Source organism: Lactuca virosa, chromosome 4, assembly GCF_052849685.1.
Source record: "Lactuca virosa cultivar CGN04683 chromosome 4, Lactuca_virosa_CGN04683_v6, whole genome shotgun sequence".
In the NCBI taxonomy this organism is placed as follows: Eukaryota; Viridiplantae; Streptophyta; class Magnoliopsida; order Asterales; family Asteraceae; genus Lactuca; species Lactuca virosa.
In genome coordinates this window covers 142628948-142651136 of record NC_136429.1, presented here as the reverse complement: position 1 = coordinate 142651136, position 22189 = coordinate 142628948, and the positions used below count along the sequence as shown (strand labels likewise).

The following is a 22189-nucleotide window of genomic DNA, read 5'->3' as shown; positions in this document are numbered from 1 at the left end:
ATGATGAGAATAAGGGGGATAAGAGAGCAAGTGATCCGAGTGGGGCTATTCGCTTGGGATTATCAGGAGAAACTGTGGAGTGAGCCCATGGTGAGTCAGTGGGAGAGAGTGTTGTGATACTACGGGGAGCCGTAGTGTTCACTAGATAGTGGGAGAGTGTTGTGATACTGCGAGGAGTCGTGGTATTCACTATTCAGCTAGAGAGTGTCGTGATACTGCGGGGAGCCATAGTATTCACTGGTTAGAGAGAGAGTGTCGTGATACTGAGATGAGCCGTAGTATTCACCGGTTAGAGAGAGAGTGTCATGATACTGCAGGGAGCCATAGTATTCACTGGTTAGAGAGAGAGTGTTGTGATACTACGGGGAGCCGTAGCATTCCCGAGTCAGTGAGAGAGTGTCGCAAGTCTACGGGGGAGACCGTAGCACTCAGTAGTCGACAAGGGTGAATAATGTTCAACGGAGAACTGTAGTATTCACTACTCAGAGTATGGCGCAGAGGAGTTCTTAGGCTTGGGTATCTTTACCGCTTGAGTCTTCGGGAGTCTGGTTGCCGAACCAGGGGCGAGACGGGGGTCTCTCTGTCGGTTGGGAATCGTTTTATCCCTGGGATGAGGAGGGATTATCGTAATCGGAAGGAATTGGAGAGATGGTGTGTGCATAATCCGCAAATTTTGGGTCATGTGTTGAGTACCAGATTGGAAATGAGTGGTTCCAATTCTGCTATTGAATCAGACTCTCGAGCTCGAGTCTGGATCCATTCGTGTATTGAATAGGCGAGATGAGGTTTCGGATTCGTGAATGGGTTTCATTTTAGAGGGGGGTATTGACCTCCATCTGATATCTTAGGCCGGAGTGGATCAGTTTCGTTGGTATGAGAAGTACCGTGAGATGCAGGGAACCAGTGGGTGGTAGACGACAGAGGTCGGAGGTGAGGCGATTTCAGATGAGTTGTAGCATTCTCTTGGGGTAAAGCGAACTTCGTGACTTGTGTGTCACTATGAGCCGGGATAGTTATTGAGAGGTGAAAGCCGGTAAGTCATTTTTGGGCGCGCAGTGGGTAACCTTTGGAGTTTCAACTTGTTGGGTCGGAGTCGACCTGGTGCTCAGTGTTGGAAGGGACAATTGAGAGAAGCTGGGGCTTATGTTTAAGAGTATCCGAGGATCGTTTCGAGCTGTCTTGACCGTTTTCTTGTGCCTGAGGATAGAGTTTTGAGGATCATTCCTTCAGAAGAGTTATTATAGTTGTTCAGGCGGTGGGTCCTTAGTGCGATATGACCTTTCCGTTCCTCCTGAGTTCGACTGGGATCGATTAGAGAATCTGAATTGGTAGAGTGTTCTTAGAGTCTGTTATTCGATGAGCGGTTAACATGATGATATTTTGTGAGGGTGGTCTGACAGGGAGACAGACCACTAGAGCTTTCAAGTTTTGGGGAGTCAGACCGAGTACTGCAGCGGCAGAAGGGTTTGTTATTTCTTCGGGGTCGGGAGTTCCCGTTGGGTCCAGGTATCTTTGGAGGAGATTGTTGAATGATTTGAGGCCCTTTCGGTGGTGCTTCGCGAGTCTTGGGTTCGATATTTGTGATGATAAGGAGCGATTTCGAGGGCAAAATCTAATTCAAGTGGGGGAGAATTGTAACATCCTGTTTTCGGGTCGTCAGTGTTTAGGGTTTGTGGGCTGCAACCCAGACATGAGGAAGTCTCAGGGTTGCGACGAGTTAGTAGAAGCGTAAGGCATCTCGTCACCTTTCTTGTGGGTATGACGTTCTTTGGAAACGGAGTCATAACGAGGAAGCATTGGAAGTTTGAAGTGTTGGCAGGATAAGTCCCTTAATTTGAGAAAGGTGGCAGCTGAGTACGCTGGGCGTACGTGTGTGTACGCTTAGCGTACTCATGTGCGTGGTTTTCAAGTGGAGCCACCTAGTACGCTGGGCGTACTAGGCACAGAGTGAAAACCCTAATTTTGAGTGTGTCCCTATATAAAGAATGATATGGCCTCATTCCTGGCCACCACCCTCAGATTTCAAACCCTCCTAAACCCTAAACCTTCGTTCATGGAGTTTGTGGATGCATTTGAGAGCCTTTGAGTGCTTTAAGTGTTCTTGTGAGATTTTTTGGAGTGGGGAAGGAGCATGGAAGAGAATAGTGTTGGAGTCGAGGCTTTGGATCTGAGCTTTTCTGTGGATGGAGCATCATTTGAAGGTATAAAGCTCAAAGCTTTCCCATCCTTTTGATTTGTGCATGTTATGGTCCATTTTAGGGTTTTTGGTCCCAAAGCTTGAAGCTTTATGAGTTGTTGCACTCCAGAGCCTAATGTTTGTCCTTAAAATATTTCTAGTGGAGAGGATCCATAAAAATGAGGTCTTGGACGTTGGTATCAAGCCATGCATGAGTTATGAGCTTTTTGAGATAAGAGAGTGGGTGTTTTGTGTGTTTGTGACCATATCAGCCATGCACAGGCTTAAAGTCACTGACTTTATGGAGTAAGAGCTATTAGGGAGACCAGATCTGAGAAATAAGCTAAGGTCTTAACGGGTTAAGAACAAGAGAATGGACTAAGCAAAACTGGGCGTACGCCCAGCGTAATTCCAGTACGCCCCGCGTACTGGGTTGGTGTCCCCGATCAGATTCGTGCATGCTAGTGTACGCTGAGCATACCAAGGGAGGTACGCCCCGCATAACCTCTCTGTGAGCTTTTTGGGCTGAATTTATTATTAGGCTTTAAGGGTTTGGCCTGGATCTTTGGGCTTGTGTATTAGTGACTTTGAGCAGAGAAATATTATATTGTGCTTTGGGCCCTTGAGTTGGGCTTGCCATTTAGATTGAGAATTGGGCCTTGGGAGAGCCTATTTATTATTGGGCCTTGGTGGGCCCAATGGGTTTAGGTTGTTGATGGTCTGGTTAGTGGACCTCCTGTAGACCTAATGAGTGAGAGTTTGGTCTTAGTTCCTAATTGGGTTAATTGTGGATTTGGATCAGAGTTAGAGGCCAGTGCGTGACAACATCGTTTAGGGGTTGTTCATCATTCGAGGTGAGTCTTCTCACTATATACTTACCATGAGTGGTATCCTTGTGTGACTGAGATGTCTTATGTGCTTATTTGTGTGTTGTGATATTCTGCATTATGTCTCTGTGATTTATGCTGAGTATTGTTATTATGAGCTTATTGAGTTAGGACCGGAGGGTCCACCTGAGTTCTGGGACCGGAGGGTCCCACTGAGACACATTGACCGGAGGGTCTTATCTGAGTATAGCCATGAGAGGCTACTGATATGTGTGTGGTATTTTGGGGAACTCACTAAGCTTCGTGCTTACCGTGTTATGTGTTATGTGTTTCAGGTTTTTCTCAGGATCGCAGGAAGGCACCGGCTCAATTGTACACACCAGAGAAAGAGTTATGTTTTGAGGATCCTGGATTATTAAACAAACAATTATGGAGATGCGTTTTGTAAACTAAATAAATGAGATTTTGTGATATGCGTTATGAGATTTATATGAATTTACAATGAAAAATTTGTTTTGAAATTTACGGTGTTACAAGTTGGTATTAGAGCCTTGGTTTGAGAGATTCGGATGCACCTTCGGGTGTTACAAGTTGGTATCAGAGCCTTCATTCTGAACTGAAGGTGTAGCAACAACGTACTGTGGTGGCCTAAAAGATGGAAACGAGGGACGTGACTGTCCAGAAGACCTGTTCTGTTGTGATGCCTGAGACTGTGCGGGTGATCTCGTTTGCTGTTGCTGTTGGTTTCCCTTATTTGTTAGCAAAGGACAATTTGCCTTCCAATGGTTCTTCTTTTTACAGAAAGCACACTCATCAAATGCAACTTTAGGACGATTATGGTTTGAAGACTGAGGTCATTGTGGAACAACAAAAATAGTAGGATTGGTTGTCTTGAGACCTTTGTCAGCATGGGACTTGATACGAGTTTCTTCAGCAATCAACTCGTGAACAACCGAATCAACAGTGGGAAGAGGTGTGCGATGCAAGATTGATCTGCGCAAACCTTCAAAATTTGAACATAATGCCATCAAGAACTGAACCAAACGTTGCTCTTCCCTTCTATCAATATAAGGCTTAAAAGCCTTCAACACATCAGGTTCTGTGAGAGCCAACTGATCCCATAAATCCGACATAGCTGCATAAAATTCCTGAACACTGAGATTGTTCTGTTGGGCAGCTCGAATATCAAACTCTAACTGATACTGCTTTGCAAAGATAAAATGAGTATACAACGTATCCAAGTGATCCCAAACCTCCTTTGCTGTGTCAAACTTTTCCAATTGAGTACCAATAGACTGGATAACAGAATTATTAATCCAGTAAGGTTGCATAATGATTAGCCTTATCGTCTGTTGGTTTCTTCTTGTCACTTGTAACAATCCCCCACATAGTCTTGCCTCGCAAGAAATTTTTCATAACATAACTCCAATAGGCCTAGTTTTTGCCAACGAGTTGATTACTAATGGACTGAAGAGAATCATTTCTTGGGGCCATATTTCAATATCAGTCAAACAGTAAATATGAGTAGCAACATAAATAATCAAGATCTCGAAATTAACAAGACCAACAGACGAAAAGAAACCCTCGAAATCGACGAAACGAACAACTCAAATCAAACTGAATACAGAAACGAGCAAGAAACCATACCCAAAATTGCGATGAACAGTAACATGAACAGTAACGTGAGCAGTGCGCTGAACGGTAACGTGAACTCGACCCCAAAACGAAAGTGCAGACGATCAACTGAGCTCTGATACCATGGAAAAGCAAGAAACAAGATGTTGTTTCTCGATTTTCTACAAAATTTGAGTATCGAGCCATGACGCCACTTGTGAGATTGTTTGGTTGAGATGGCTTCTTGCAGATATGGGCGTTCACATCTCTCAGCCTACCCCTTTGTATTGTGACAACGAGAGTGCGATAATGATTGCCAAAAATTCAGTGTTTCATGAGCGCACAAAGCACATTGAGATTGACTTTCATTTCACACGTCATCATCTTCAGAAGGGCACTATCTCCCTTCCTTATGTTCCTTCCTCTTTGCAGATTGCTGATATTCTTACGAAGTCGTTGACTGCTCCTCAATTCCATTTTCTATCTGACAAACTCTCAATGCTTATTGTCGTTGCATTGTGAGTTTGAGGGGGGATGTTAGCCTAGTAAGATTTTGGGCTTTATCTTGTATTGGGCCTTTTAGCTAGGAAACCCTAATTAGCTTCTCTATATATTATGTATTTCCCTTTCATTATATTCGTATTTCTTATTTGATAATAATATGAAACCCTAGCCGTTCTATATTTTGTTAGTTTGTACTTTCGTTTACATTTACAATATCCAAGTGGAAGAGTATTTTTATATGGGGAGCTTCATTTACGGCGATGGGGGCTTCCGACGATTAGCAAATAGCTTCATTTCCAACGATTGAGGCTTCTTTGACGATTTGTAATTAGCTTCGATTTGGTAAGTAGCTGAAGGGGGTTATTAGGGCTTCTCCGACGATTTCGAAAATGTGATCAACACATCAAGCCCTTCTTCTTCGGCGGGATCAAATGTAGGTACGGTTTCCTCTGATAGGTAAGTGCATTATTTTCTCTAATATTCAGTATGATATCTTATCTCCTATTCAGACTCTAGATTGGCAATAACATGTTACAAATATGAACAACCGATGAGGAGAGGCTCTCAAATCCCAAACAAAAGAGCCAATAGTAAATGAGAAGCAATGAAGTTGGGTTGTATTCTCCGGTGACGAAAACCACCAAAAACACAATTCTATTGTTGATGATTCTACATTTATTGACTTTTGGTGTTTTGATTTATGGTTTTTAAGTTCTGGGATTTTGATTTTTGGGCTTATGGAATGAAACGAACCAATTCCATTCCCTTAAAAAACCATGACGACGACCTTTATTTCTATAACCATGGGGTTGATGAACTTTAGTAGATGTTGGGTTGGTGAAATGTCGTTTTTTCATGGTGCCATTTTGAACTAAACACTCAATGTGTGCGACAGTCACATAAAAGGAGACAAGAAAGATGAGGTTATCGGAGGATCTGCTTCTCATACCTTGTGGAAATCCATCGGCAGTGAACAAGTTGAATGCTCTTTTGATAATTTATTGGTAACATCAATGGAAAAGATCAAATCAATTGATGGGGCCAAAGGATGGTACCAGATGGTCTGATTTGCTGGAGAAGGGAGGGGAGGACCATGTATTGATTTTCCGACGGCGATGACGGTCTTGATATGGTGGTGGTTGTTCAAATCATTGGTGGCAAAAATGTTTATGTCATCATTGATTAAGGGATGTCGATTGAAACGTGACATGAGCGTTTCTGATGTTCTTAAAGCTGGATCTTTGTGTTTGTGTGTGTGTGGAGAGAGAGAGAGAGAGAGAGTTAAAAGAGGGGCAACATAATATTTTCATGTTATATTTAACAAAAAAAAACTAACAGTGTTAGTCCTAAGGACTATTAGTGTGTTAAGTTTGGTGGAAAGATACCATTCATACAAAAAAAAAGTTTCATAAAACTTGTTTTGGGGACAATTTTAAAACAATAAGGACCACTTGTGAAATTTTGTCAAAGAAATAATTTCTAAAATGTCCGGTATTGTTCAATGGCAGTGGTGCACGGATATATTTTACGATCTTACGTCATCTGTGGGTCTGCTTGCAATCCTTGCCTTCCTCTATAAAAGACCAGCAGAAGCGGAAACTTGTGTATGACCAACCTATTTCAGGATCAGTGTCTGCTCGGATCTCACTTTCTGGTATTGAAAGTCTACCTAATTCAATTCATCTTTCTGAGTCATCCTCCTTCACTCAATTCTCAGGTGATTTGCCACTTTTGCTTTTCATCTTTATCCGTTATATTGTGTAGTCTCAATGAACTTGTGGTTTTTTGTTTGATTTTTCGTTATTGCTTAAATCTTGCTGAGGTGCGCTTGTAAATATGCAGTTCTTCCGAAAGCATAATGTTTGTGAGACACGGACACATCTGGTTTTTGAAGAAAGACGATAAGAATTCCTGGAAGTTGCTATTTTTGTTTTACATATACGTGAACCTCCTTCGCTCCGATCCCTAAAATCCGTTTTTTTCAGCTGCTGAAAGCCCGAAACCCCAAATCATCTTTTTTTTTTCCCTTGCTTTTACAACCAAATTAGTTGTTACAGAACTTTGACTTGAAGAAGAAAGAAATTTCTTTATGGACGATCATACCACGATGTTTGGATCCGATTTTGATTGCTCTAATCTGTCTTCTTCAACCCTTTTGGATTATTCACCTTCTTACTTTACTTCCACAGACGTATTCATGGGATGTTTTGATCCAATCGTTTCCCCTGAAGAAACAGATATGAACCCTCTTGATGATTATCAAGAAGTTTTTGATAATCGATTGATTCAAGCCTTTGAAAATCTGTACCAAGGTTGCGAAGTGTTCACAGACCTTCTTGTTCAACTATGGCTTCCAGTAATTAGACATGGCAAACTAGTCCTAACCACAGTGAACAAATCATTCATAATTACCTCATCTGATAACACAAACCTCTTAAATTATCGAGAGGTTTCCAAGAACTACCAATTTGCTGTTGAGTATGATGCTACTGAGATGATCGGTTTCCCTAGCCATGTTTTCATGAATAAGTTTCCCACATGCACACCAGATCTTCGAGTTGTTGCAGAAGGGGATGACCCTCGTGTGATTTATGCTAAAAAACTCCACCTTTGTGGGTGTCTGAACCTCCCTGTCTTTGAATTAGATGGTGGAACTTGCTTGGGTGTTGTTGAGGTGGCGACAACTTCCCAGAAAATCAACCTCCGGGATGAATTCGAAAACATTTGTAAAGCTCTTGAGGTCTCTTTCTATCTTCTTTTCTATAAAGGTTTCTGTGTTTCTGGCTCGATCGTGTTAGGTTTACTTCATTCACATCATGTTTTGCAAACTTGTTTTTTTTTGTTAAATGAGTTGACTTCTTGGTTCAATCTTTTCTGAATCAACTTTTACTTGCAGGCTGTTGATCTAAGGAGTTCGGAGTTCTTGATCCATCCAAAACAAAAGGTAGGAATACTTTAAGAAACTCATCAATAAAAGTACATTTAATTCAACCCTTTTCTAATATCTCGTGTATGTTTCTGTTTATCAGGTTTTCAGTGAACCATACGATGCAGTACTTGCGGAGATTCAAGATGTTTTGAGAAGCATATGCAATACTCTCAATTTACCATTGGCTCAAACATGGGGCCCATATGAAGGCAGATCCGGAACCATTTCCGTGATCGAATCCGCTTCGTATGTGTTCGATACGGAGATTTTAGGGTTCTTTGAGGCGACCTCCAGCCAGCAGCTCGTATCAGGAGAAGGTATTGCTGGTAAAGCGTTGGGTACAAACCAACCTTGCTTTACTGACATTAATGATTTTTGTAGGACTGATTATCCGATAAGTTCTTATTACGGCCTGAATGCTGCCATGGCAATACGACTCCGTAGCACATACACGGGACCCACCGATTTCATCCTCGAGTTTTTCCTGCCCCGTGATTGCAAACGAGATGAAGAACAAAAACAGATCGGCACCTCGATAATTTCGATGATAAAACATGTTTCTTGGAGCTTGCATTTGATAAACGATGAAGAACTAGTGAAAGACATGAATACCCGTGATGAATCTTGGATATCCGATATGGTGGAAGCAGGGGAGAGGGGCGAAAAAGTCATTTTGTCGATGGGGTGTCATAAGGAAGATCCAGAAGAAGAAACAAATACCCGACATGAATCTTGGATAGCGGATATGATTCAAGCCAGGGAGAGGGGCGAAAAGGTCATTTTGTCCATGGGGTGTCACAAGGAAGAACCGGAAGAAGAGTTTCAAGTGATAAACCAATTTTATAACGGACTCGAAAATCAAAATTTTCTCGAGTGGGGAACCGGAACCGGATCAAGAGGCCAATCTAAACGGTCAAGCATAAAGAATCGGGTGAAGACAGAGAGGAACATAAGTTTGCAAGATCTCCAACAATACTTTCCTGGGAGTCTTAAGGACGCTGCTAAGAGCATTGGGGGTTAGATACTTTCATACTTTCTTTTTTTATCCTGAAAAATACTGCTACGGACACCATTTTATCATTCCCTAATTTTCCTTCATGTTTTCAGTGTGCCCCACTACGTTAAAACGGATATGCAGACAACACGGAATCATGAGATGGCCATCTCGAAAGATCAAGAAAGTAAGCCATTCTTTAAAGAAGCTTCAACTCGTCATCGACTCCGTTCAAGGTGCTGAGGGGATGATCAAACTCGGATCATTCTATACCAATTTCCCAGACCTAAACTCCCCGATTTCACCTACACCTAAACCAAAAGTTAACAATCGGGTCAACCTCTTAAAAAAATCCCAAACACCATCCAATTCTTCATCTTCTTGCAGCCGTGATTCAAGTAGTTCATCGGGAAATGCGTTTCCCATGCATACCGAAAACGTTCAAAAGAGAAAGTTACCTGTAAACCACGTAAGCCAGTTTCTCTTTCAAAGTGCACTTCAATAACATAATTTTAAATATACTATAAAATTAGTTTTCATTATTTTATTATGTGAAAACAGAGCTACAACAACATGAACGACTTGATGTCAACACCAAAAGACAAACTAGTTGACGATCATCGGTTTGCAGAGGTTATCCCACCAACACTGAATGATGAAACAATTTTTAGAGTAAAAGCTACTTACGGTGATGAGAAAATTCGGTTCCGTATGTCGAAAAATTGGGGTTTTGGGGATTTGCATCGAGAGATTTCCAAGCGGTTTAATATATATGATATGGGAAATATTAGGATCGAGTATATAGATGATGACTCGGAATGGGTACTTTTGGCATGTGATGATGATGTTGAGGAATGCATGGATTTGCATACATCCACCAACAATCAAACGATTAAACTCGTTGTTCACCGGTCTACCCACCCGTCATTCATGTGGTAGTTTTTGCATTTGGGCAGTAATTTATGTACTCGTAGGTATCCCATACGGGTGTTATTAACCGTTGGGGCCTTTCGGTTGTTTTAGTATAAAGTACAAAAGTTGCTCCTTGGTAGTTTAAAGTCTGAATCCTTTTGTATGATACTCTAACTCTCAATAAAAATTGAGATTGTAACGAGTAGAGGATTTGAATTGTATCTATATTTTAAGCAAAAATTCAATGTGAGGTTGAGATATTTGTGAAAACAGATTATGTTGTCTTGGCTCATGGTGCGTATGCTTTAAACAATCATATGACATGTTTTCATTAATTTATTTTGTGCATGGTTTTCATTGTACATACATGTTATGTTGGTTTATTGGTATTAATAATAGGTTTTGTATCTATTATGGTTAGAATTAGACGTGGCAATCGTGTGGTGTCGAAACAGTAAACGAGTTGAAAGTGTTTGATCCTAAACCGACTTGTTTAATTACTGTGTTGTGTCATGTACTCATGTTAATCCGTTTATTTTCGTGTCGAGTTCGTGTTGGGTTTTATGTTAGGGGTATACACTGAAATATATCATGTAATGCGGGATTAAACACTAAATATGTTGAAAGATTAAGAGTTGGGTAGGTGTAAATGAAAAAGTAATAGTTGGGAGGCTCAATATATAAGATAATAACAAATTCAGATAGGAGGCAGAAGACGAGATCATGAGGGTGAGAGAGTCGTCAAATGGACCGTGTAATTTGGGAGAGAACGGAAAAACTGAAAACGAAGTCTTGATCTAAGCGGCTAAGCCACTTCCACCTTACAAAACGATTCAATGTAAATGTTTTCTTTTACTTATGGTATTGGTTTTGGATATTTATAGTTTATTTAAAGAATTCAAAAAACTTACATATAAATAAACAAGTCATTTTCGAGACATATTTGAGTCGAAATTCTCAACCGTAACCTTACCAGTTAAATTTCTGTTTTCTGTCGTGTAAACCCGTTTATTTAAACGGGTTGAAATATCTTACCCAAACCCGTTTATTTCGTGTCGGGTTTCATGTCGTGTCAGTTTTTGAAATAGTAAACGGGTTGAAAGTGTTTGACCCTAACCCGACCCGTTTAATTAACGTTTAATGTCAAAATATTTTGACTTGGATGTTAGGACCGTGATTGTATCACTTTTCGAAATCTGCAATTCGTCCCTATTGCATGAAATACACGAATTCGAAAGTGTGATAATCCAAGAACTTCAATTTTGATTACATGTCTAATCAGAATTAGAAGCACAAAATACATGTTGTGATGTGTTTTAGAGACATGGAAATGCAAAGTAATCGATTTTCATGCATGAAAGTTGTAATTGAACGATCTTATATGATCATGAATCATATTAAAGTGATATTGCTAACTAACATATGATGTTAATGGGTCACACTAACAACAACTTGATACAAATGATTATTTATTAGAAATTGATTTTAATAAATATTCAGTAAACTCTTATAATTAAATTGAAAATTATTTATTTCTAAGAAATAATAATTTTCATAAGCAAGTAACATTATATGATTCATATGGTATGGATTATTAAGTCATGTACAATATTTCAGACCATAAGGACTTTTTGTCTTTTACCAAAAGGTTAAGTTTTATAAAACTAGTCTTTCTATTCTTTATGAAAACCGTAGGTTGCTTCTAGTAAGCAAAACATGGGCTTTTTATTATTTAATTGGAAAGAAAGACAAGTCTTAAGAAGCATGGGGGGACACTTAGGTGTAGGGGCATGGTGTGCTTGAAGCATTAGGACCTCTGTGTAATATTTTAACTTTAAAGAAAGGCTTGCCCTCTCATTTACCTAATTCCATGCTTCAAAACTGTAGACACATACATGCATTCGATTCTCTCTCATTTTGGTTCATCTTCTTGAATATTACTTTGCTTTTGATGCTCTATTTATGTTCCTATTTTGATAAGCACATAAAGCTTAAGAGTTAAGAGTTTTAGACAAGCATCTACATCAAGTTGGCTTCTTGTTGGTGTCTCTAAAGTTCATCATTCTTCATCAACTTCCAAGCCTCCCACGAGGATCCAAAGAGCTACAAAGGTTGTTATTTGTTCTTCTTCTTATTTGGTTGTGTTTGTTTTCTTTCCAAACTTTGCAAGAAGATCCTTGGTGGGTTTAAACTTGTTTATGTTATTCAAAATGATCAAGTCTTCCGTTGCTAAATATCATGTTTTTGAAACTAGTTTTTGAATAAAAACCCAACAATTTGTATCAAGAACCACCTTGCAAGTTTGGTTAGATTTTTTGTTTTTTGGAAATCTTAGTTTTTAGAGAATATGGATAACTTGGTTTTGTATAAAAACAAGTTCATACATATTTTCTATGACAACTTTATTATTGTTATTTTATATGACAAAAGTTTTCATGCATATTTTGTCATTTAAAGTTGTCTTAAAAAAATAAAAGTTGTTTAATGTGTATGTTGATATGTGTGATGTGCATAAACTAGCAATGACTATTGTGTTGTTGTGTTGGTTGTTTTATAAAAATAGTTGTAATAATTTATTTATTCATTATGATATGTAATAAATTAAATAGATTAGTTTTCTTGGTTTATTTTTGTAAGTAATATATTAGTTGTTAGAAATAATTTATTTGTACAAAAATGTAACAAGAAATGAAGTTTGAGCCATTTTATGAAGACCAAAGAGCAATTTTCGAGTTTAACAGCATGCTGAAAGTTAGTGACAGTTTCTAAAAAATGTCACTAATGTTGTTTACAAAGGGTTGTTGGACTTTTAGTGAACGTTGCTTAAATATTGCTTTCAAGAAGCATTTCCAATCTTTTGCAAGAAAATGGTGTTTACTCAAGTGGGAGTTTCTACAACAACATTACAAGAATATTTTTGGTCGCTTAAAATGTCCATTTAGGAATGGACTTGACATTTTTTGTGTTGGCTCACAAAAAATATCATTAGTTGGTTATGTTTATACACATAATATTTTATACATGTTGTGTTGTTTATTTTATGCAATTATTATGTGTGGTTGATAAATTAATTTTTCACATGCTAAAATAATTTTGGACAAAATAAACATCACATGAAGTTTGGTTTTCAAAATTTATAATGTGGACATAAGATGTAACAAGTTATTAGTTTTAAAATAAAATCCGGTTTTATAAAAACGTTAATAACGTCAAATTTTGAAATACTAAAATATAAGTTTTAAAATGGTGATTTTTATAACTTATACAAACTCCAAATATATAAGTAATAAAAGAAAGTTTTATTAAAGATATAAAATGTTCAAATGCACTCAAACTTCATTCCGGTTATCAAAATTGAATCGCGTCGAATTATATAAATACTAGCTTTTATATAGAACCTTTAAAAGGTGATTTTCTTTTGAAATTTGGTACCATTGTTTATTATATGCATGTAATAACCATGATATCATATGCTTTTAAAACTAGAATTATAAAACATATAAAAGACCCTTTTTACAAACCTCAAATCTATGCAATCCTTTATGAAGAGCATTCGCACATCTCTTGTATGCATTAGTGGGATAAAGGATACTTAACCTCTTAGTGTTATCTTTTTATGGTCGGGGTGTATTTGCGATTTCTATAACCAAGTTATAGGCCGATTACACATGCTTTTCCAAATTGGACGATTTGATCAGAAATCTTTTGTGATAATGAATACCTAAGCAAGGAAATTATGAGGCATAGATGGGATCAAACATATCTAATTAAATTTATTATTAGCGATCCCATAAATCTAGGAATTATATAGTGAGATATAAATGATAATCGATATCTACTGGGTTGAATTTAAGTAGATGGGATAAATGATACCTAACCATTTATTTGTTTTGCAACTTGGATCCTAAACTTTGATAATTAATGGTTTTAGAAACTTAAAGTGTATTAATTATTACAGAGTTTAAATATTGAAAATACTAAATGAATTTTGTTAAAATTTTGTAGTTAAATAATCCATTTCATTACCATGAATTGTCATTTTATTTAATGACTTAATGAAATAATAACATTCACTAGATACAACTTCAATGAATGGGTTCATCTCTTAAGAGACAATCTCACAAGAGATATGAAATTGTATACACTTAAAGGTCTTAGTCCTGAACTATTTGCTTTGAGCAATAAGCATGAACATGATACCTAGTAAAGGCATCATTGTGATGCTACAGATGTTTCTAACATCAAACTAGGAATAGTACAAGGCCCAAAAGAGTTACCTTGTGTGATCTAGGATGCCCATGTTTTATGGACTAAACACCTTTAAGAACAAGAAATACAATAAGGCCCACATAGAAGGATCTTGTTTCTTTTTATGGAGAAACTAGACACTGGAAGATGATCGGCTCCTCTTATCTGGAAAGAAAGTCTGGAAGAGACTAGTACTTCAGGTATCTACTAGATAGAACTCATACTTTTTATATGACACTTAGGTACTTGGTACTTAAATGTTAATCTAATATTTGTAAATGACTTGCAGATATTTATTGAAGAGTAGCCAGGTGAGCACAATCAAGTTGGAACAACACTCGCGGAGTTTAGTTTATTAATTATGCTAGGAACATAATGTACTTGTAATATAAAACAATGTTTGTTTTAAAACAATGCATGTTTTAATTTAGCTTGCCTAAATATATGTCTCAATTTAATTTATGAAAGATTGATTATTTACTTAAATCGTTTTTCATAACAATCACCTTCATATTCAGAAATGATTAAAATTCTTTTTATGAGACTATATCTCTTAATAAGAATTATGAAGTAAATATCAATGTTTTATAAATAACAAGTTCTATATGCAAAATACTTTTAACTTAAACTTGTTTTAAATCAAACTCATCTTTGATATTGTTATCTTTATTATATAAATGACATTCACATATTCCAACTTCAAGAAAGGGATTCTTGAAGGAAAATAATGTAGTTTATTTGACATATGTGAATATTATTTATATATAAAAGATTCCTAATGATATTTTCACTAAGTAGTAGAGAAAATAAAATTACTAAGATTTAGCATAACATACCAAATCAACTTTATTAACAACTATAGTAGTTATAAATTATATTTTACATGTTAAAACATAATTGTGAAATCTTTATTGAAGGTTTCAAATATAAAATTGAAATACAAACCGGTAAGAACTATCTAAGGCCTTTGTGATATTAAAGGTTAAATTAAATCTTACTTAGTATTATTTACTTTCTAATCGGTAGAAATGTCATCCTTTTATTTCCATGGGATAACACCTAGAACACTATCATTTGTACCTTGAGTACAAACACCAACTAACTAGTAGATATAACATTTTCTTTATAAGATTTTGTATGGAAAGGATCCATCCCTATCTTATTAAATGTTTTATTGATTTAAAGCCTATGTTGGACTAAAGCTTTTAAACCCAAAATCTACTATATACATATTTGTATAATACTCTAAATGTGGCTTATATTACTATATGCAAACCCACCAAGAATACGTTTTCTTATTCCCTTGATAGTTGAGTTAGCAGAAAACAAGCTTCTAATGACAAAGTAAGTGGGAGGTACATGGAACATGAAGCAACTCAAGAACCATAACCTGATGTAGTTATATTTGGCACTAGATTTAACAAGGATTGTTAAAATTGAATAATAGCTATTTATAAACACAAATTGTTCGCATTAGTAGTAGAAATCATCTATGACTTGAGAAATATGGAATCTCACATTGTTGACCTTTTATTGATGATTTCTTGCAAATTCATCAAATACCAAAATGCTATGTCAGATCTCGAATCTGATTAATGACTTAGAGTCATGAACAGGAGATGCAATCTGAAACAGCCCAAGTTTCCAATAAAATTGTTCATTTTAATTAACCAAAACATTTCCAAAAGATATAAAATTTCCAAACATATATGTTTTCAAAATCCATAACATCAGATAAATTATTCATAACATCAGAGTGTCCCAAATGAAACGCCAGAGAGCGCATGCCGCGCCATCACGCCGGGCTCTTGCCCTTAGAACCTGAAGTACCTGAAACAACTAACAAACTGTAAACTAATGCTTAGTGAGTTCCCCAAACCATACCCCACACAATCCACATACTCACATAAACCATATCAGGCATAATAGCTACATAAACCACATAAGCCATGCATACAAACATATAAGGATGCCATGGAAACCATCCAAGGTCTTACACCGGGTGCCACTGGAACCCCCACGTGGTCTTAACCCACTGCCATGGGAACCCCCACATGGTCTTAACTACCTGACATGGGAACCCCCACATGGTCTTTACTAGCTGCCATTGGAACCTCCCACATGGTCTTAGTTAACCAAAGAGATATCATGCAAGCTAAACATACAAACATATTGGGATGCCATGGAAACCCTCCAAGGTCTTACACTATATGCCATGGGAACCGCCACATGGTCTTAATCTACTGCCACGGGAACCCCCCGGGGTCTTCTATGCAAATGTCATACCAATATAACACATAATCAACTAACAATCCACATATCACATAATGGGCCGGCCTTGGTGCCTTCGACCCATTGGTATGGTGAGGAGACTCACCTCTCAAGAAATGCTGAACCGGTAAAAATCAAATCCCAACTCACAGCTCCGAACTCAACTACCTACAACCACCATATGACTAACTTCATCAGAATCTCGAAATACCAAAGATACCCTTAAAGTTAAACTTGGTCAACCATGGTCAAAGTCAAAGTGAAAAGTCAAGGTCAACAGTCCATGTTGACCCAAGTCGTCGAGTGCATTTATCAACTCGTCGAGTTCATTCAGTCTTCAGAAAACCGAGAAAACCCAAACCAACTCGCCGAGTCATCTCAATAACTCACCGAGTTTTCTCAGTAATCAGAAAGGTCGGGGGACCACGATCCAACTCGTCGAGTTTTCCTAGTCTTAACTCATTCAGTCATTTCCAAACCAGTCTAATGCCTCCAAATCATAGATCTGGTCCCCTAGGGCTGAGATACCACATAAAGTTGCTAACTTTACGTCCATGCATGGTATCAAGAGGCTAAAAACTATAAATAAGCTTCATAAGAGACCTAGGGAATGGAGGAGGGCCAAGACTTGATAAAGATGGCAACTTTAAGTCTCAAAAGGCCATGAAATGTCTAGATTTGAAGTCATAACTTCAAGACATGCTCAGATCCAATAATGACTCCAAAATAAGCCATTAAAGGCCATAAACTTCTCAATGAAGAGATCTATCAAATAAATGGTCAAGGTATCGACTTTATACCTTAATATAGCTACCTCAACAAAGAAATTCCCGGATCCAAAGCTTCTCCCTTCAACTAAGCAACACCAAACTTCAAGCTCCTTCAAGAAAGCACCAAAGAAAACACTCTTTACACTCACACACACTCTAAATGATAGAAATCACGAATTAGGTTTTTATTGAACGGAGGGAACGATGAGGGAGGCCACAATGAAACATTAAGGCATTTAAATATGGTGCAAACCCTGAAAATTAGGGTGTTCCTTTCTAGTGTCTACTCGTCGAGTTGGGGCTCCCCAACTCGTCGAGTTGAGTCCTTAAACTCGCGTCCAAATAAATCTCTACACAACGAGTTGGAGCTCCCCAACTCGTCGAGTTCCAACCCAAAACCCTAAAATATTGAGAAATAAATAATACCTGGGCCAAGCGTTACAAATCTCCCCCACTTGAATTAGACTTCGTCCTCGAAGTCTGCAGAGGGAAAGAGGTCCAAATAATACTTCCTCATCTCATCCTCCGGCTCCCAGGTCCATTCGGAGCCTCTTCGGTGCTGCCATTGCACCTTAACTAGCCTCACTTCCTTGTTCCGTAGGGCTTTTGTTTTCTGGTCTAAAATCGTTATTGGCTTCTCCACATAATTCAGGCTCTCATCGACTGGAATATCATCCAAAGAAATGACTGTAACCTCGTCAGCGAAACACTTCCTAAGCTGAGACACGTGGAAGGTGTTGTGGATCTAGCTAAGTTCGACCGGTAGATCCAAACGGTAAGCCACCTTGCCCACCCGGACAGAAATCCTAAACGGACCAATAAATCGGGGCCCTAACTTGCCCCTCTTCCGAAACCTAATGACACCCTTCCATGGTGACACTTTCAGCAAAACGAAGTCTCCCACATGGAACTCGAGATCTGAGCGACGCCGGTCAGCATAGCTCTTCTGACGACTTTGCGCGACCCGCAGCCTGTCGCGTACTTGCTAGATCAACTCGGTAGTCTTAAGCACCACGTCGGTGCTTCCCATGACTCGATGCCCAACCTCATGATGGGTTTTGAGCATTCTAACACTCCTGTGGTGTACATGCAACCCTAGAAACCTTGGATCTATGTTTTCTCTATTATACATGCAAATATTCATTTTCCAAGGTTCTCAACCTAACTAGCATGTTATGGGGTACTTGTAATATAAAAACTTAGTAGAATAACATACCTTTCTCGTGGTTGATTGCTTGGAGTCTTCAGAGCCTAGCACCAATAATGTGGATTCCTCAAGTGGAATCACAAATCACCAAAACACCTTGGAAAACTTGAGAGAATAGAAAGCACTTGTAGAAATCGGCCCACTCTTGTTCACTCACACACTAGTTCCATTTCATGTGCCAAAGACCTCTTTATATGGTATGGTGGATTAGGGTTACATCCATGTAAACCCTAATACCCATGACCTTTCATTTCCATAGGATCCATGGGTTAAAACTCCATGGACTATACATGCACGCTTAACCCATCTTAAATGAACTTTGGCTCATTCTATATATATAAGAGTCCATATTTAATTAGTTCCTTTTCATCACTAAATTAATTCTAAATTAATTCTTGATCAATACTAATTAAATAATATGATTTCATATTAATATATTATAACTTATAATATATTAATAAATCATAAATATACTATTCTCAAAAGATTATCCATACAAATTGTTCCGGTGAAGTGCAACCCAAATGGACCATGCCGGGTCGGGTCAAGTACATACTAAAAATAGTTACGGACTTAGACACCTTATCCAACAGTCTCCCACTTGGATAAGTCTGATAACTATAGTTGCAAGTATGACTTCAGGAACCGACCAGCAATCGTAGCTCTTAAAACTCTATTGAGCTATGAAGTGCCATTTTAGATAAGTGATCATATAATCCTCTGTTCTAGATATCAGCCGGACAAATACATGGAACAATGTCATACTTATTGTCCAGCAGTTTGTTTCCCGATTTCTGATTTGTTTGATATAGAACTAAACTGAACACATCAATTTGGTTCTGACCGGGCCCGACACATAGGTCAAAACAAAATCATCGAGGGGCCCAGATATCGCTTTTAATCATCCAAGGACTAAAAGGAACAGATAAACTTCGACTCATATGCTTGTTCTACTACTTGTTGAATCATACACAAAGACATGTTTTATAACATTAAGTTACTGATGCGTTTTCGTGCAATCAATGCACAACCAACTCATAGGCAACAACTCATATCTCTAGGTTTGAAGATGTCACACCCCCAAACCAAGGATGGCGGAAACGTCCGGGGGTGGAGGACTTCATGTATAGTATCACAACAACGAATATAATAGTGCTCAAAGTAAATACAACTATCATAAATATAATTAAAAATGTTACACCATGGAATAAGTTTACATGTTTCAAAATCAATTACATTATGATGACAAAATGAACTGTTTGACGATTTATCGTCCCATCCTCAAAATGCTGTTGGTTTTCGTGTTTCACTGATTCCCTGAGAATACAAGTAGTTTTTAAAAAGTGTCAACAATTAAGTTGGTGAGTTCATAAGAGTTTTGTTTGGGAAAGAAACCGTTTTCTTTGAAAAAGCGATAGAGTATGTTTCCAGAAAATCCAATATTTTCTTTATTAAGTGTGAAATGAATGCTTCTATGTTATGCGATAATGTACCCTAGAAGGACCCATAGATTCCTTCTATAGTCGCCCAACGTATATAAGTTATATAAAATTTAAGTTAAATAAACCGTTGAATATAATGGGTCTGGCCTAGGTCCACAACCAAACAAGGAACAGGAGATAAGGCGGGCCCACCAATTCTAAGTCGATTGCGACTAGATTCTTATATAACTCTAGCATATACACTTAGCAATTATAGCTGAAGTCTAACAATTCTAGATGAAATGTTGTTTTAATAGAAATATGTTTCCAAAGAAAATCCAATATATTCCTTATAAAAGTGATGTGTTGTCTTAAATCCCAAGACCGAAAGTGTACAGTACTTTATAAAAGTGATGTGTTGTCTTAAATCCCAAGACCGAAAGTGTACAGTACTTTATAAAAGTGATGTGTTGTCTCAAATCCCAAGACCGAAAGTGTACAGTACTTTATAAAAGTGATGTGTTGTCTCAAATCCCAAGACCGAAAGTGTACAGTACTTTATAAAAGTGATGTGTTGTCTTAAATCCCAAAACCGAAAGTGTACAGTACTATCCATACTTATTGATATAAAAAGTGATTTTAAATCGACATAAAACCCTTTTTGATTTGAGAAAAATCCCGTAAACTTTATGTGTTGTTAACTCCCTATGTGAGTCGCTATAACCATACTATGACTATGAACCTGCCACGACGTTTCTCAGGCGTCGAAAAAGATAATGACACTTGTCACCTCAGACCTGCCGGTCTAGCTGTAGCTAGCAGCTCAGGTGTGGTTTGTCAAACCAATATAGATCTATACACAACTATCATGTTCTCCCTACAAGAGACTCTGGTTATAACTACGAGGAATTTTAACCTGTACTCTAGGAGTACTAAGAGGAATGTCTCACAATTTACGTTAACAAGTTTACGTGTGGTGTGCGTGAGTGTAAAACCTTTTTCTGTGGGAATAAAACCTTCCGAACTATGTTTGTTATGTTAATGGAATCATAAACTATACCTATTATAGTTTATCATGTAATATATGAAAAACCCATTTGTTTTGAGAGTGACACCTTTTTCATGTGGTAAAAATCCATAAACTATGCTTATTGTAGTTTATTATATGCGTTCGAGATGAATGAAGAATCTTATCATGAATGACTAAAATTTCAGTTTATGATGATAAACTAACAACAAATACATTCAATATTTAGAACTTATTGTTATACACTTTGCTCAACATAATACAAAGTGTTATGAAAGTTATAAGCTGTTAACTAGTTTCTAACCGTCCTGCACTGTTTTAGAAAAATCATACGAAGTCGAAAACTGAATCCGTAAGTTCTGAGAGTTCACAAAATGTGTCTAGTTTATTCATAATTTTTCTTATGATTTTTAGAAGTCTTTAACTTGTGTTAAAATGTTCATATTCACAGACTGGTCCGAATTCGTTTCTGAAATGATAGGCAGTTTTGTAAAAATCACCATAAATCGTAGAAAAATCGTATGGAGATGTGCAAGTAGTCATTTTAAAGGTATGAACCTGAACTATTTGCATATTAAACAGTTTTGAAAGATATTAAGCTTAAGATAGTCAAAACTGTCCGTGAATAAGACTCAACTTTTCTGATGAAAGCTGTTGTTTGAGTTTAGTTGTGTTCTTGGTGTTTTAACTTGTATTCCCCCTCGCTAAAACTTGAAGAAAACATGAAAATGTAGGGGTATGAACTCACCTTGAGTGATTTCAGTAGATGGATGATGGAGAAAAGAAGTGTTCAACTCAATAACACTTGGGAGATGCTTGAAGATTTGAAGATCTAACAACAAATATGACGATATTTGTGTAAGCAATCTATGATTTGGATGAAGGATAGTAGAATATCTAAGTGTAGGAGGAAGATACTTACCAAATATAGAAGAAAAGCTTGGAGAATAGCCTTGAATCTCGAAATCTAGAGAGAGGGAGTGAGAGAGAATGAAGTTTGTCACTTGGACGAAAATGAGAGTAATGTGAGGAGAGAGGAGGGCTTTCCAGCTCTTGACCAAGTGTGTGACTGAAAAATGGTGGGAAAAGTACTATGGAATGACTAGGTATGGTGGAAGGACAAGGGGTTGTACTATGAAGGTATGGGGAGGTTGCTTGTGTCCTTGTCCAAAGGATAAGTCAACACACCACCTAAATATCTCACTAAATAGATTTTATTCTTAGGCAATGATTTTCCTCAAAATATGATTAAAATATGAATATTTAGGGTTTTATATGTCAAAATACGA

General features: G+C 37.6%; 2 protein-coding genes across 2 annotated transcripts; one reads left to right on the top strand and one right to left on the bottom strand.

The window, feature by feature from the left end:
• Positions 1-3857: 3857 nt before the first annotated feature.
• On the bottom strand, positions 3858-4334 carry LOC145105139 (uncharacterized). The gene has a single exon (XM_079042272.1). It carries the CDS (start codon positions 4332-4334, stop codon positions 3858-3860), a length of 477 nt encoding a protein of 158 aa, XP_078898398.1.
• A 2354-nt stretch (positions 4335-6688) lies between these two features.
• On the top strand, positions 6689-10226 carry LOC145107507 (protein NLP1-like). The gene is made up of 6 exons (XM_079044399.1): positions 6689-6838; positions 6964-7861; positions 8018-8065; positions 8151-9066; positions 9158-9513; positions 9606-10226. Exons 2-6 carry the CDS (start codon positions 7211-7213, stop codon positions 9981-9983), a joined length of 2349 nt encoding a protein of 782 aa, XP_078900525.1. The 5' UTR covers positions 6689-6838; positions 6964-7210; the 3' UTR covers positions 9984-10226.
• The last annotated feature ends 11963 nt before the right edge of the window (positions 10227-22189 follow it).

What these genes read in the sequence shown, in the direction of transcription:
- LOC145105139 (XM_079042272.1), bottom strand. Translation starts at nt 4,334, where the DNA reads ATGCAACCTTACTGGATTAATAATTCTGTTATCCAGTCTATTGGTACT.
- LOC145107507 (XM_079044399.1), top strand. Translation starts at nt 7,211, where the DNA reads ATGGACGATCATACCACGATGTTTGGATCCGATTTTGATTGCTCTAAT. An exon ending in TGATCCATCCAAAACAAAAG is followed by an intron (nt 8,066 to 8,150) that starts GTAGGAATACTT and finishes TCTGTTTATCAG; the next exon opens with GTTTTCAGTGAACCATACGA. An exon ending in CGCTGCTAAGAGCATTGGGG is followed by an intron (nt 9,067 to 9,157) that starts GTTAGATACTTT and finishes TCATGTTTTCAG; the next exon opens with TGTGCCCCACTACGTTAAAA.